This window comes from Oryctolagus cuniculus, chromosome 10 (genome assembly GCF_964237555.1).
Source record: "Oryctolagus cuniculus chromosome 10, mOryCun1.1, whole genome shotgun sequence".
Lineage (NCBI taxonomy): Eukaryota > Metazoa > Chordata > Mammalia > Lagomorpha > Leporidae > Oryctolagus > Oryctolagus cuniculus.
Window position 1 is genome coordinate 98,285,537 of NC_091441.1, and position 15,406 is coordinate 98,300,942.

At 41.7% G+C, this 15,406-nt stretch overlaps 1 protein-coding gene across 16 annotated transcripts in view; it reads right to left on the reverse strand.

The window, feature by feature from the left end:
• Window positions 1–15,406, reverse strand: part of DOCK3 (dedicator of cytokinesis 3) — a 506,159-nt gene that overhangs the window by 117,779 nt on the left and 372,974 nt on the right. For all 16 annotated transcript variants that reach the window (XM_051852375.2, XM_051852373.2, XM_051852369.2 and 13 more), the window contains one exon: window positions 2,130–2,218. In XM_051852375.2, the coding sequence (XP_051708335.1) occupies window positions 2,130–2,218 (89 nt within the window). The remainder of the gene's footprint in view (window positions 1–2,129; window positions 2,219–15,406) is intronic.

The following is a 15,406-nucleotide window of genomic DNA, read 5'->3' on the forward strand; positions in this document are numbered from 1 at the left end:
CTTGTGGGTGCAGAGTCCCAATGACTTGGGCCATCTTCCACTGCTTTCCCAGAAGCATTAGCAGAGAGCTAGATTGGAAGTGGAGTGGCAGAGACTCAAACCCAGTGCCCAAATGGGATGTTGGCATCACAGACGGCAGCTCAACTCGCTATGCTACAGCACCAGGCCCTAATATCCTAATTTGTTTAATGAAGAGGTTAAAACAGATAATTTCCAAGTCTCAAGCAGTTTCTGACACACTCTTAAAAAAGCAGCAACCTGCTTCGCCTGATGATTTTTCCACAATCGCAGACCTCACAGTACGGCCATCCTATCTGAGGCTCTCTGAATCCTGAACAAAAAATCAGACACTGAAGATGGCATTGTTCCTGTTCATCTGGGAGTGAGACAAAACTCATCCTTTTATCCTGCTGAGATGAGAGGAGAAACTACTCTTTTAGTTTTTGTTTTAAGAAAGTGATTTGCTACCATTTCTCTTTGTAAATGTTCTCCATGTTTTAATCATATCATGCCCCATCAATCTGTAGCAAAGTACTCCTCTTCACAAGTTAAATAAGCAAAGAATATGACAAATATTCATGTGAATGAGTTTTCCAAATCGACAGTAACTTTCCTATATTTTTTAAAAACAAAATTTTATGTGTCTCTTCGCGCTAGGCCAGTTTTAGTATGCTGAATGTTGCTTCTTAAGTATATTACATGGGGCTCCTTGGCATCCAGACATACTCATAGAGGAAGTGCCACGTAACATTAGTGAGAAAGGCTCTCAGGACCCCATACTAGAAAGTTTTAGAGGAACTGAGTAGATTCAGCTGAGAGTCTCAACCCTCACAGCATCTTGTGCGGATCCTCTCTAAAAATTCTCCTAGCTAAGGGCCTGCTGACCACCTTGGAGGAAAAAAAAACTGTTCTCAATAACTATTACTCTTTAAAAACAATGATTACTTGCAGAGGCTTTATACTGTCTTTTAAGGCCAACTTTTATTTTCTGACAAGATTTATGAAAGTGAAAACAAAGAAGGTTACATAAAAGATATTATGCAATGATTCAGAGGAGAAACATGGTTCTATTGAATTAGATAGTAATCTACAAGGGTATATAAAGGCTCAAAGACTTCTAAAAAAGTGCTTTTAATTTAATCAAGTAATTAATGTTGAACTTAGAATACAATCTAATGTGTAGAATTGTTCTGAGATTTAGATAGTACTTACTTAAACACAGTTTCAAAAGAAAAGAAGGGAAAAGGAAAAAAAAATTAAGCTAATATGAAAACTATTTTGAAATAAAGAGGTTCGGCCGGCGCCGTGGCTCACCAGGCTAATCCTCCACCTTGCGGCGCCGGCACACAGGGTTCTAGTCCCAGTTGGGGTGCCGGATTCTGTCCCGGTTGCCCCTCTTCCAGGATAGCTCTCTGCTGTGGCCAGGGAGTGCAGTGGAGGATGGCCCAAGTCCTTGGGCCCTGCACCCCATGGGAGACCAGGATAAGTACCTGGCTCCTGCCATCGGATCAGCGCGGTGCGCCGGCTGCAGCACGTCGGCCACGGCGGCCATTGGAGGGTGAACCAACGGCAAAGGAAGACCTTTCTCTCTGTCTCTCTCTCTCACTGTCCACTCTGCCTGTCAAAAAAAAAAAAAAAAGAAATAAAGAGGTTCTATTCTGGTTCCAGAATGACTGGCATTGTAAGACTATTCGTTGGTCATTACTAGTGTCAAGTTATCTTGATGATGTTAACAATAAACAGGAACAGAAAGAAGGTGGATATCAGTATCTGTCTTTTGTTGGGCAGGGGGTCTGGGAGTATAATTTTTCTTCATAAAAACACAGATTTCACAATGTGATAAACCCTGAAACACAAAATTTCCTCTCTCTGGATACAAGTGAGAACTCAAGTTACCTATCAAGGTACATTGAGTCCATAATAGATCAGAAAATGTATTTCTGGTCAGCATACAGTAGGAAAGGCTTTGAATTATTAAAAAAGAATTATACAAAGTGGGCAGTAAAATGAACATCTATAGGGAGCTAAACTTTACAAAGAACTGCCAATCATCACCAGTGAACTGAGATGTTGGACGATCAGCAACTGCAAATGCAACACAAAGTGATCTAATCAAAGAAATACGTCACCATGGCTGGCGCTGGGGGCAGAGTACTTGGCACTGGACTTTCGGATGATGTTCTCGTGGATCTGGGACCACTCACTCTCGTTGTTGCACCTGCAACAGAAGGATAGGCATCATGGCTCTCAAGTATTTTAAACATGGTCTGACATTCCAATGTGTAACAATACATCGAAGGGAAAAGGACTTTTCACTTCCCTAAAAAAAGTGTAAGTTTTACTAAATTAGATGAGGCTAATTTCTTGTTAAGCATAGAAGAATAAAACTCTTTGGAAAAGGTAGAAGCCCTTAAAAAAACCTCTAATATTTTTCAAATGGCAAAAGATGCTTCTATTTGAAGTAGTATTCTTTTTTTTTTTAAACTTTTATTTAATGAATATAAATTTCCAAAGTACGACTTATGGATTACAATGGCTTCCCCCCCATACCGTCCCTCCCACCCACAACCCTCCCCTTTCCCACTCCCTCTCCCCTTCCATTCACATCAAGATTCATTTTCGATTATCTTAATATACAGAAGATCAGCTTAGTATACATTAAGTATGGATTTCAACAGTTTGCTCCCACACAGAAACATAAAGTGAAAAATAATAGATGATTTTTTTTTAAATGATGATGAAATCAGATCAGACCTATTGTCATGTTTAATCCCAGTGAGAGTCAAGTTGGGAATTGATAATTTCTTTTTTTTTTTTTTTTTTTTTTTTACAGAGGATCAGTTTAGTATGCATTAAGTAAGGATTTCAACAGTTTGCACCCCCATAGAAACACAAAGTGAAATATATTGTTTGAGTACTCGTTATAGCATTAAATCTCAATGCACAGCACATTAAGGACAGAGATCCTACATGAGGAGTAAGTGCACAGTGACTCCTGTTGTTGACTTTACCAATTGACACTCCTGTCTATGGCATCAGTAATCTCCCTATGCTCCAGTCATGAGTTTCCAAGGCTATGGAAGCCCTCTGAGTTCTCCGACTCTTATCTTGTTTAGACAAGGTCATAGTCAAAGTGGAGGTTCTCTCCTCCCTTCAGAGAAAGGTACCTCCTTCTTTGATGACCTGTTCTTTCCACTGGGATCTCACTCACAGAGATCTTTTGCCAGTGTCTTGGCTTTCCATGCCTGAAATACTCTCATGGGCTTTTCAGCCAGATCCGAATGCCTTTAGGGCTGATTCTGAGGCCAGAGTGCTATTTAGGACATCTGCCATTCTATGAGTCTGCTGAGTATCTCACTTCCCATGTTGGATCACTCTCCCCTTTATTTACTCCATCGGTTAGCGTTAGCAGGTACTAGACTTGTCTATGTGCTCCCTTTGACTCCCAGTCCCTCCACCATGACCAACTGTGAACTGAAATTGATCACCTGGAACAGTGAGATGGCATTGGTACATGCCACCTCGATGGGATTGAATTGGAATCCCCTGGTATGCTTCCAACTCCACCACTTGGGGCAAGTCAGCCTGAGCATGTACCAAATTATACATCTCTTCCCTCTCCCATTCCCACTCCCATGTTCAACAGGGATCACATTTCAGTTAATTTTCAACACTTAAGAATAACTGTGCATCAATTATCATGTGATAGGCCCCCCCTTTTTTTTCTAGCACACACACACCAGGTTCCAGAAAACAAAGTAATGACAGCAGAAAAGCAGTTCTTCTCAACAAATATTATTGTTTAGAAACTGCCATGACATTGGCTATGTACTGTCACTCAACTGGCATTACACCAGTCATGAGGAAAGTCCTGCTAAGCTTAAGGCAACATGAAAACCATTTACTTAAGAGTTATAATTCAATAAAACCAAGATAAGAAAGCATGAAAGAGTAGTGAGTTGGTTCATTATGAAGTCCTCTGTGGTCAAGGGGAAGCAGCTTAGCAGAGAAGGCTGGATGCTTTCCTAGGGACTTCAGGAGTAGGACAAAAGAGAGAAAGGAGGAACATTGCACTTGCACCAAATTCTGCCATTTTAGTGTCTCTCCTATTAAAAATGCAACTCCAAAAGAGGTGCAACTACACGACCACTTGGAAAAGAGCTTAGAGCTGGGAATTCCTCATCTTAATGCAAGCACTTTGATGAAACAATTGGGTTGAAATTATGGTAAGCTCTTGAAAATTCCATTTGACATGTAAAGAGTCCCCATGGCCCTGGCCTTGCCCTTTGTTTGCCCCGTTGTTTAGGGGGGGTTTAGAGCTATAGGTCCCAGAAAATAGAACTCATGCACCAAGGAAAACCTATAGGATCATCCACTGGTTACTCAGAAATTCTAGTAGAGCATGGGAACTCCCGGGAAGAAATCCCAAAACAAGCTACAACATGTGCTATCCAGCAGTATGAAGCACTACACGTTTCTAAATAAATGGGTTTGTATAGTGGCCACTTAGATAAAGGAGTTCTGTCATTAGCTCAGTTGGTTACCCAATCAGCAGCTCTTTGGACTTCTTGGCCATATAAATAAGCCTCTCTTACTCAGAGCTGTGGTGATGGTTAAAAGTGAGGTTCTCAAAACCCAGAGATCTAATGATAACTTCTTGCTTATAAAATTCCTTTCAAACAAAAGGAAGGCCGGTGCCGCGGCTCACTAGGCTAATCCTCCGCCTTGCGGCGCCGGCACACCGGGTTCTAGTCCCGGTCGGGTCGCCGGATTCTGTCCCGGTTGCCCCTCTTCCAGGCCAGCTCTCTGCTGTGGCCCGGGAGTGCAGTGGAGGATGGCCCAAGTGCTTGGGCCCTGCACCCCATGGGAGACCAGGAGAAGCACCTGGCTCCTGCCTTCGGATCAGCGCGGTGCGCCGGCTGCAGCGCGCCGGCCGCGGCGGCCATTGGAGGGTGAACCAACGGCAAAAGGAAGATCTCTCTGTCTCTCTCTCTCACTGTCCACTCTGCCTGTCAAAAAAACAAACAAACAAACAAACAAAAGGAGAATATAGTATCATTTAAAATGGTATTTGTGACTTAGCAACTTGGTTGGAAATAAAAATTGAGAGGTGTTGGCAGTAGTGCCCCCAGCCCTTCCTGTCTGATGCGAATACTTTCTCATCTTGTCCAACCAGTCAATGCATCAGAGAAGTGCCTAGCTGGTGAGGATTCAAATAGAGAATTGCCTCTCTATTGGTTTTTTCTTGTCACTTCCTAGGTTTACATGATCAATAGTTACTTTAACTGAAATATTACAGTTAGTCAAAAATAACATATTCCTTATCACTACAAAAGATGAGCATTAATAATTACCTTCACATCCACAACATGTGGGAGTAATTTCAGTATTTCTTCAATAAATACTCACTGGTCCCTTTGCAGTGTAGTGGAACTTGTGCTTTGTCAGCTACACCAACAGTGATAATGTTTATTATTTCACTCACACGTGCCCCGGCACCCATCAAATACAATTAGGATGCCAGATATCCGATGGCTTGTTTCTGTTTTTCTTCTCCCCTTCAACACTCCATATATATTGGAAGCCTTCATAGTTTTGCCTTTAACTCATTTCCTTCTTCATCTATAAGCCTTCCTGGACAATATCATCTATTCCCATGACTTCAGTTACAACTAGAGGCTGTCAAGCCCTAAAGTGGTATCTCCAGCTCAGATTCCTTCCTAAGCAGATGACCTCTATGGGCAATATCTCCAATCTGCTCCTAAAGATGCCATCTCACTGAATGGAACCCATTAGTTCATTAAACTAGAACACTTACAGTAATTATCATGTTATAAAAATTTTGTTATCTTAAAAAGTTGTCACATCTGACCTCTCCTCTTCAGGGATCTGGTTTGGCCACTATCATCTCTCTTCTGGACCAGTATAGCTTTCTTTTTTTTTTTTAAATAGAGACACAGAGAGCAATGTTCCTTCTGCCGATTCATTTCCCAAATGCTCACACAGCTAGGGCTGGCTCAGGCTGAAGCCAGGAGCCAGAAACTCCATCCTGGTCTTCTACATGAGAAGCAGGGGCCCAAGTTCTTGAATCATCACCTGCCGCCTACCAGGGTGCACATTAGTAGGAAGCTGTAATCAGAAGCAGAGCTGAGATTCAAACCCAGAGACTCTGATATGGGATGTGGGTATTCAAAGTTGGGTCTGAACCATTGTATCAAACATCTGCCCTTTTTTCACCTTTTTAATGGGCTTTCCAACATCTCCCTTTCCAAAATGCCCATCTGGTCATGGCTACCCTTCTCAGAATCCTCAAAGGTTAGACTAGTTCATGCTTGTTAGGAAGCCATTTTAAGTTAAGTTACATCAGGCCCTTTCTTCCTTCTTCAGGCTTCTCATTTATCTTGAAAAACCTCAGCAGCCTTGCACTTTATCTATGTGCATCCCTTGCCTGGTAGCTACGAGGGCTCTACTTTACTATTTTTCTTTCTTTCCATTAAAAAAATAGATTCAGCTTAATATTGCCTGTTTTATGGAGCCTTTCCTCGGTAGCTTTCTTCATCATTCTCAATTCTCAATATCTGATATCCTATCAGGCCTGACCAATAGATTTTGAGATCTCTACTGAATTCCTATTTCTGGAGGAATATTTTTTACCTTAGTATATCCCTATTTTATGTATGTACTTCTCTCTAGGTCCTTAGAATGCAAGGAATTTGTCTTGCTAATAATCTCACCAAGTAGCAGAACCTATTGTATATAGATAGTACTTACTGTGACATTTGTTGAAGAAATAAATGGAATAATTTTCAAAGTCAATTGGTCATTTCTTTATAGTTCATATATTACTAATTTACTCTCTAATTCTGCACCAGAATTACGTTAACTAAAGTGAAGGCAGATTTTGAAAATATTCTGCATCATGGCCACTTGTGGAGCTATCAAAAGCTTCATCTAGATTTAAGGGGAAAATAGTAAGAGTAGTGAGAAAAACCACATGTCCAGGAAGAGGGGAGAAATGTATATATCAAGGAAGGTGAAGGAGCTATATCTGGGTAGAGGCCCATGGTGGGGGCCGGTGCTGTGGTGCAGCGGATAAAGCCGCCGCCTACAGTGCCGGCATCCCATGTGGGTGCCAGTTTGGGTCCCGGCTATGCCACTTCCAATCCAGCTTTCTGTGTGGCCTTTCCAGCAGAAGATGGCCCAAGTCCTTGGGCCTCTGCACCCTGTGGGAGACCCAGAAGAAGCTGCTGGTTTTGGATCAGTGCAGCTCTGGCTATTGCTGCCAACTGGGGAGTGAACCAGTGGATGGGAGACCTCTCTCTCTTTCTCTCTCTCTCTCTCTCTCTCTGTCTCTACTCTCTCTGCGTTACTCCAACTTTCAAATAAATAAATCTTTTTTTTTTTTTTTAAAGAAGCTCATGGTGGCTCTGGAGAATGGACTGAAACCAAATGCCATGCAGATTAATTTGCAGGCTGCAAAGAGTGAGATTCTGAAACTGCAGTCTACTCACAATTGACTAATACACAAATTTAGCTTTACAGAATTGCCAAGTTATTATTCCAAAGCCATCAAATTACCAATGAGTTTTTTGTCCTTTTTAAAAAATAGATTATTTATTTGAAAGGCAGCGTTACAGAGAGGTAGAGGCAGAGAGAGATCTTCCATTCGCTGGTTCACTCCCCAGATGGCTGCAATGACTGGGGCTGATCTAGGTCAAAGCCAGGAGCCAGAGGTTTCGTGTGGGTATCCCATATGAATGCAAGGGCCCAAGTACCTGGGCCATCTTCTGCTGCTTTACCAGGTACATTAGCAGGGAACTGGATCAGAAGTAGAGCAGCTGGGACTTGAACCGGTGCCCAAATGGGAGGCAGGCATTGCAAGCAGCAGCTTTACTCTCTACACCACAGTGTGAGTCCCCTGTTTATCCTTTTAACATACTTATTTTCAAATGTATTGGTAACAACTCATTAAACTGTTCAATTTAAAATACTCTAGTTTGTTGGTTTTTTTTTTTTTTTTTTTTTTTTTTTTTTTTTTTTGGACAGGCAGAGTAGACAGTGAGAGAGACAGAGAGAAAGGTCTTCCTTTGCTGTTGGTTCACCCTCCAATGGCCGCTGTGGCTGGCGCGCTGCGGCTGGTGCACTGTGCTGATCCGAAGCCAGGAGCCAGGTGCTTCACCTGGTCTCCCATGGGGTGCAGGACCTAAGCACTTGGGCCATCCTCCACTGCACTCCCGGGCCACAGCAGAGAGCTGGCCTGGAAGAGGGGCAACCGGGACAGAATCCGGCGCCCCAACTGGGACTAGAACCCAGTGTGCCGGCGCCGCTAGGCCAAGGATTAGCCTATTGAGCCGCGGCGCTGGCCTAAAATACTCTAGTTTTAACCCCATGAGAAACTTGATCATTTCATTCTATCATACCCTCATATTCTTCTAGCAGTATCCCCATATAAAATCTGAAGGAGTTATTACTGGCACTTTAGGTAAAACTGCTATCTAACCCTAACAAACCAAAATCTCCATTCTGTGGAGAGAGATGTGTACCTTCTATGATACTTTTTTATCATAAAACCTTAGTCTGGCTTAGCATGAAGCAGGGGTTTTCAAACCTACAGAAATGCATGTGTGTTGGCTTGCTTCAGTCTCACTCGCTCTTCTTGTTTTATTTATTTATTTATTTTTTTAAGCGTGGCTATAAATAATCTCTTTGTCAGTTGCCCATAAAAGTTTTCTTTATCTTTCACATTACTAAACTCCAAGAAGAAATATTTCTGCAACATTTTCTCAAGATTAAAATCAAACCTAGGTTATTTCCTTATCAATTAGCAATCTAAGCTGTCCTTGTGATCTATTTATTTATTTGAAAGGCAGAGCATTGAGAGACCGCGAGCACGCCAGAGAGAGCGCGAGCATTGACGCCCAAGAGAGAGCGTGAGCATTCGCGCGCAAGAGTCAGAGTGCACTATCTTCCTTCCACTGGTAAACTCCCTAAACGCCTGGGAGGTACCTGGGAGGCAGCAGGTGATGATAGCTAAAGTAGTTAAGTCACTGTCACCCACATGGGAAACCTTGATTTACTGGCTTCTGGATTCAGCCTGGTCTGGTCTTGGTTGTTGTGAGCATTTGGGGAGTGAACTGACAGATGGGAGATTATTTCTTTCTCCCTCTAGCCATGTTTCAAATAAAATAAAAAATTTAAAATGAGTATGACCTTGGAATGAACTGTTTCTTCCTATTTATTCCCATGGAACTTTCTTTTTACTTCTATTTTGTAACTTAATTAATTTTCATTAACAATTATTTTATATTTAGCTTTTTTTTTTTTTTGACAGGCAGAGTGGACAGTGAGAGAGAGAGAGAGAGAGAGAGAGAAAGGTCTTCCTTTTTCCATTGGTTCACCCCCCAACGGCCGCTGCGGCTGGTGCGCTGCAGCTGGCGCACTGCACTGATCTGAAGCCAGGAGCCAGGTGCTTATCCTGGTCTCCCTTGCCGGTGCAGGGCCCAAGCACTTGGGCCATCCACTGCACTCTCAGGCCATAGCAGAGAGCTGGACAGGAAGAGGAGCAACCAGGACAGAACCGGCACACAGACCGGGACTAGAACCTGGGGTGCCGGCGTCGCAGGTGGAAGATTGGCCTATTGAGCCACGGCGCCGGCCTATATTTAGTTTTGCTTACAAAACTGTCAACTCCTTGAAGGCAAGAATGATGTCTTTAAATTACAGAATACTGGAGTTAAAAGAACTTTATAAAACCTAGAGGAGTTGAAGGATCCCTTAACGTTCTGAGCCTCAGTCCCTGATGTATAGTCCCTCTTACCATAGCCACAAAACAGCTGAAGATTACAAGACTGAAAAGATAAAAAATCTCCTTGACTTCAAAACTCTCTGTTGTGCAAAGTGAAATGGTTTTAAAGTAAAAGTGATGAAAGTAGCACAAAAAATATCTTGAGTATTTCATGGAGATGAGAACAGATATAAGCACTGAGAGGAATGACGAAAAAAGAGGCAATAAAGTTTAGAGGGCAAAAAGTAACCTTCTTATAAAGGCCCAAAAAGAAGCCAAAGCACTAAGGAACAGACTAAAATATTGTTGTGCCTTGAAAGTAATTAGCAAGGATATAAACATAGGGGAATATGACATAAATATAAATATGATATAAATATGACACTGGATTTAAAAGGTTAATTTCCATTTACATAAATAGCAATGGTTCTCAAATGGGGTGAGTTTGGACACTTGGAGACACTTTTTTAATGAGGAAGTTGAAAATTTTCTTGTGTTTCTTATTTTGCTGCAGAGCTGCTGCTTCACTGTATAAAATAGCTCTGGCAAATGCAGTATATTACAAATTTAAGACAGTACTGTTCTTTCTCTGGCACTGTACAACTAACAAAAACTGTTCTCCATTCCCAGTTACTTTCAATGGAAAGATCATTACATATTTTGACCCCAATCCAGGGATGGGTATAAGCAAGTTACAGTATTACATAAGGCTTAAGAAAACAATATTACCCTTGAATTTTATTATTTGCATAACTAGCTTTTATCACAGACAGCTTCATGCATTCTGAATACGGGGGCCTAGAGCTTAGTATAAAAGTCACAAGGTATTGTGAAAAAGATGACAATTGTGTTCATCTGCAATCATTACAAAGTTAGGGGATATTTTCTTCCAGTACCAAGATTGAAAGTAGTATCTCCTCCCATCATATTGCTGAAAGTTGTTATTTTAAGTCCTGTCCACCGCTAATTTAAGATAACTGGATTAAGTTATTCTATCCTAGTTCATGTAAGGGTTCCACTTTCATTCCTCAATAGATTTTATGCATTTCTCATAGGCTTCTTCACTCCTTAGTTCATCTAGTTCTGAAGGGTTACTCAGTGTCATCTTGATCAGCAAACCATCTTCAAACAAGATTTGACGAGTCCTGGGTTTTCTGCAAGGGCTTCATTAATTTCAGTTACTTCTCCTGCTACAGGAGAATAGAGTTCATTAGCAGCTTTCACACTTCCCAAAGCACCGGAAACTCATCTTGCTTTTTTCAATTTTTTCTCAACTTTAGGCCAACTACAATTAATAACATCTCCCAAAGCTTCCTGTGCAAAATTGCTGATTGCCACTGTTCCAACACCATTTTTTGTTGTTATCCATTCATTTTTCTCGGTGAGTTTACACACCAAGAGCAGAGCAGGCCCTGTGCTCAGCATATGGACAGCTCCTGCCCGCCATCGCCAGGGCAGAGATGCACAGAAGCCCTGAGCAGGCTGCAGGTCACAGTGACACTCTATGCCACTCACAGCATGGAAACACTTTTAATGGCCACAATACAGGAGCACAGGCAGACTGGATGAGGGAAGGTTATGGTGCAAGTCATTGTCAATAAATTTATAAGTACAAGTAAAGATGCAAATCTGTCAAGAAGCATGGGCTCAATGCAGAGAAGCTATTCAAGCCATCTGAAATTAGGTGGAAATGATAACAGCATATTTTAAGCATTAGGATATTTTATAAGAAAAAAGTACATTTGTGAGCATTTATTAAATAACCAAATGGATTTTGATTATAATGAAACATGATTGTATATCCATTCAAATTAACATTTAGACTGTGATTACTGATGTGGATAGTTTGTTTTCAGTTTTAAGATTCCAGGCACTTTGTGATCTAAAAGAGATCTGTAAGGGGCTGGTGCTTTGGTGTAGCTGGTAAAGCTGCCACCTGCAGTGCCGGCATCCAACAGGGACACTGGGCCCAGTCCTGGCTATTCCACTTCTGATCCAGTTCCCTGCTAATGCACCTGGGAAAGCAGTAGGAGGTGGCCCAAATGCTTGGGGCCCTGCTCCCATATGGGAGACCCAGAAGCTCCTGGCTTCAGACAGGCCCAGCTCCAACCACTGTGGCCATTTAGGGAGTGAACAAGTGGATGGAAGATCTCTATCTGTCTCTACCTCTCTCTCTCTGTAAATATACCTTTCAAAATTAATAAATAAATCATTAAAGAAAAAAAAATACCGGTGTGCTTCCATAGCAGCCCACCATCCCCACAGAAGGGATAACAAGCATGGGCAGTGAAGTAGCACTTCAACCGCTAAATCTCCAGGAACCTTAGTCAGGGAATACGGCAGAGGGAGGAAGGTATCCAGTTCCTTACACCAGATTTCCAAGATGCAGCAGAGCAGGAGTGCAACACTTGCTTGGCACAGAGCTCAGAGTCCTGCTTTCATGCCTTACTGCACGTTTTATCATTTGCCTCTCCTCTACTACTGCCTTACTCCCTTAATTCCTGAGTTAAGGATGGGTAATCACCCAAATTTCTTTTTCCCCAAAGTGGGCAACTCAGAAGAACACTCAAGAATTTTTTTTGAAGAGTTGTTTTAAAGTTGTATTACCTTCAAGTTTGCATCTCTAAAAGGCTACCTACTATAGGTAGGTAATTCTTGGGGGGTATTTTTTGGGGGCGTATTTTCTCAAATGAATTTTAATTATCACAATCCTATAGGACAGGTGTTGTCATGTCCATTTTACAAATGAGAATGAGGTAGAGCTGGAGTATAAGCATAGGTCTCTGCCTTTGGAACCAGTCAGACCTAAGTTTAGACACCAGCTCCCCCGAATCCTCTTCTTTTGTAAAATGAAGGGCAGTAAACTACAGATTTAGGAGCCACTGATATTGACCACTAGTTCATGCTGTCCTTATCTGTAGTGCAAAAGAATAGAGAAGCAGTGACAGGGATGAATAACATAGTCACCATTTCTATAAAAATACCTGACTAACCAAATGGAGTCTCTCAGACCAAGCTCACACAAATCAACCAATGTGTTCCATTCTAGATGTGCCACTATTGCTCAAAAGGGAGCTGGTTAAATCCTAAATGGGGTTACATCCATATTTGTACTGAAAATACGTATCTGAAAATCTAATAAGAAAGAAGTGGTACTGTTCTTCCTGCTGGTTGTATTAGAAGGTCTTTCATCTGACAAATCTAATAATAATGAAATGCTTCACAAAAAATTTGTGTGGTTGTAGCTGTGGAGGATGTTGCCAAATCCCTCTCATTAAGCAAAGACACTCCTGAACCTGTGAATGTCATCTTATTTGGAAAAAGGGTCTTTGCAGAGGTAATGAAGGATTCTGAGAGATTATCTTGGATTATCCCGGTAGCCCTAAATCCAAGAGAAAGGCAGAGGGATATTTGAGACAAACAGAAGAGGACAAGATAGAGAGAAGAGGAGGAGGTAATGTGTGGCAGAAGCAGTGTCTGGAGCAATATGGCCCCAACTGCTGACAGCCACCAGAAGCTGAAAGAGACAAAGAATCGAATCTCCTCTACTGTCCAGAGAGCTTACAGGCTTGCCAGTGTCTTTATTTTACTTCTGGCTTCTTGAACAGTAAGAATGAATTTCTGTGGTTTTAATCCACCAAATTTATGGTAACTTGTTTTAGTAGCATTGGAAATTAATAAGAAGTCCATGTGGTTCACAGAATTAAACCACGATCTCAAATTTGACATGCTTATCAATACTACTAACATATGTGCAAACTATTTATTCATATCCATGTTACTTTACAGATTGATTTATCTGTATTTGCCCCACATCCACCTTTTGATTTGTTGTGATCTTACAGAAATCTACAAAATCCATTAGCTCCCTCGAAGTACAACAAATAGTATTTTTATGCTTAGTTTACTAACTGAAAGGTTAAATATTTGAAAATAAAGGTTTACCTTTGTCAATTTTTTAATATTAGGATGACTATATGCTTTTCTTCCTCTGGATGACTGATAAGACACACTATATTTAGCTAACAGAACTATGATCAAAGTGTGGCTTGTGCAATTTCTGTCTTATGGAAATTTTTTCTGTGAACAATGCTTTGTAAATGTTTACCAGCAATGGGGAATGCATGATCTGCTTATTGGGCTAAAAGGCTTTTTTCTAAGATTTTATTTATTTATTTGAGAGGTAGAATTACAGACAGGGGGAGGGAGAGACAGAGAAAAGGTCTTGCATCTGCTGGTTCACTCCCCAAATGGCTGCAATGGCCAGAGCTGAGCTCATCCGAAGCCAGGAATCAGGAGCTGCTTTTCCAGGTTTCTCATATGGGTGCAGTGACCCAAGCACTTGGGCCATCTTTCACTGCTTTCCCAGGTCGTTAGCAGGGAGCTAGACTGGAAGAGCAGTTGGGACTTGACTGGTGTTCATATAGGATGCTGGTGCTGCAGGTAGAGGCTTAGTCTACTATGCTACAGCGCTGGACTTGGACTAAAAGTTTTGTTTAGAGCTGTAAGGACCATGAGGACCATATAGCTGGGTGAGCTGGGATATTCCATTTACACCTGTTGTTCAGGCATCAATACTGCTCCTTCTGCTTATCACAATGTTCTGGCATAGACTATAAATTATGCTCACCCCATTTATGGGCAGGAGAGAAAGTAGTTAAAGGACATGGTTTCTTTACCAGACTGCTTAGGAACATTCTTCTTCAATCTGTGCCTTGTTTATTTGATAACAACAGCCCTTGGCAAGTGTCCAATGATGTTATTATCTGTCACATCAATCTTATTCAGATTTTCTCTATCAATACTAATTTTAGGGGATTCCAAGATGGTGGATTAAAGAATGATGTACTATAGTAGGCTAAAAAGAAAAAGTAAAAAAAGTGTAGGAAATGCCCTCTCAGGGGAGAATTAGAGAGAAAACCACACTGGAAATTCTACAAAAGGAAGAATGCAGTGGACCTCTGTGGAAGGTACGAACGCATAGCACAAATAAGGACACAACACACTACTGTAGCAGCCAAGAGCCGGAGCGGTCAGAAGCTTGGAGACAGAGGAGAGACCAGATTGTAGCCAACCCGTGGTGATACAGCCAGAGGGAGAGCATGGCATGAGTCTGGACTGCAGCCCTAGGGCCTAGCAGTTACTAATGGTTACCTGCAGCGGAAGTAAAAGGGGCACATTTATCTCACTCCATCCTCCCCACAACAGCATAAGTTCACTGCACAGCTAAGGAAGGGCGGGTGCCATTTTGGGCTGAGGCAACTGTTGTTGAAGCCTCTGTGTGTGCGTACAGCAACTGGCTGAGATAGGACACCATCTTCTCAGCATTACTGGTGGTAGTGGTGGGGGAAAGGTTAACATTCAGATAGTAGCTCTGTATACGTATGTGATCCAAAGATTCTAGTGGAGGGAAAAATCCCAGTCCCCACTGGCTTTGAGACTGGCTGGGAGGACTGACAGGTGGCTGGGTACCCACATAATACTATTTTTTTTTTATCTCTTATCCATCTCTATACATGTGAAAATATCTTCTTTTACTGCACTTCTTTCTTCTTTGACAACTTTGAGTCAGTATTATTACATGCATAAAGGTCTTGGCAATTAGGGCTTCACTATAAATTC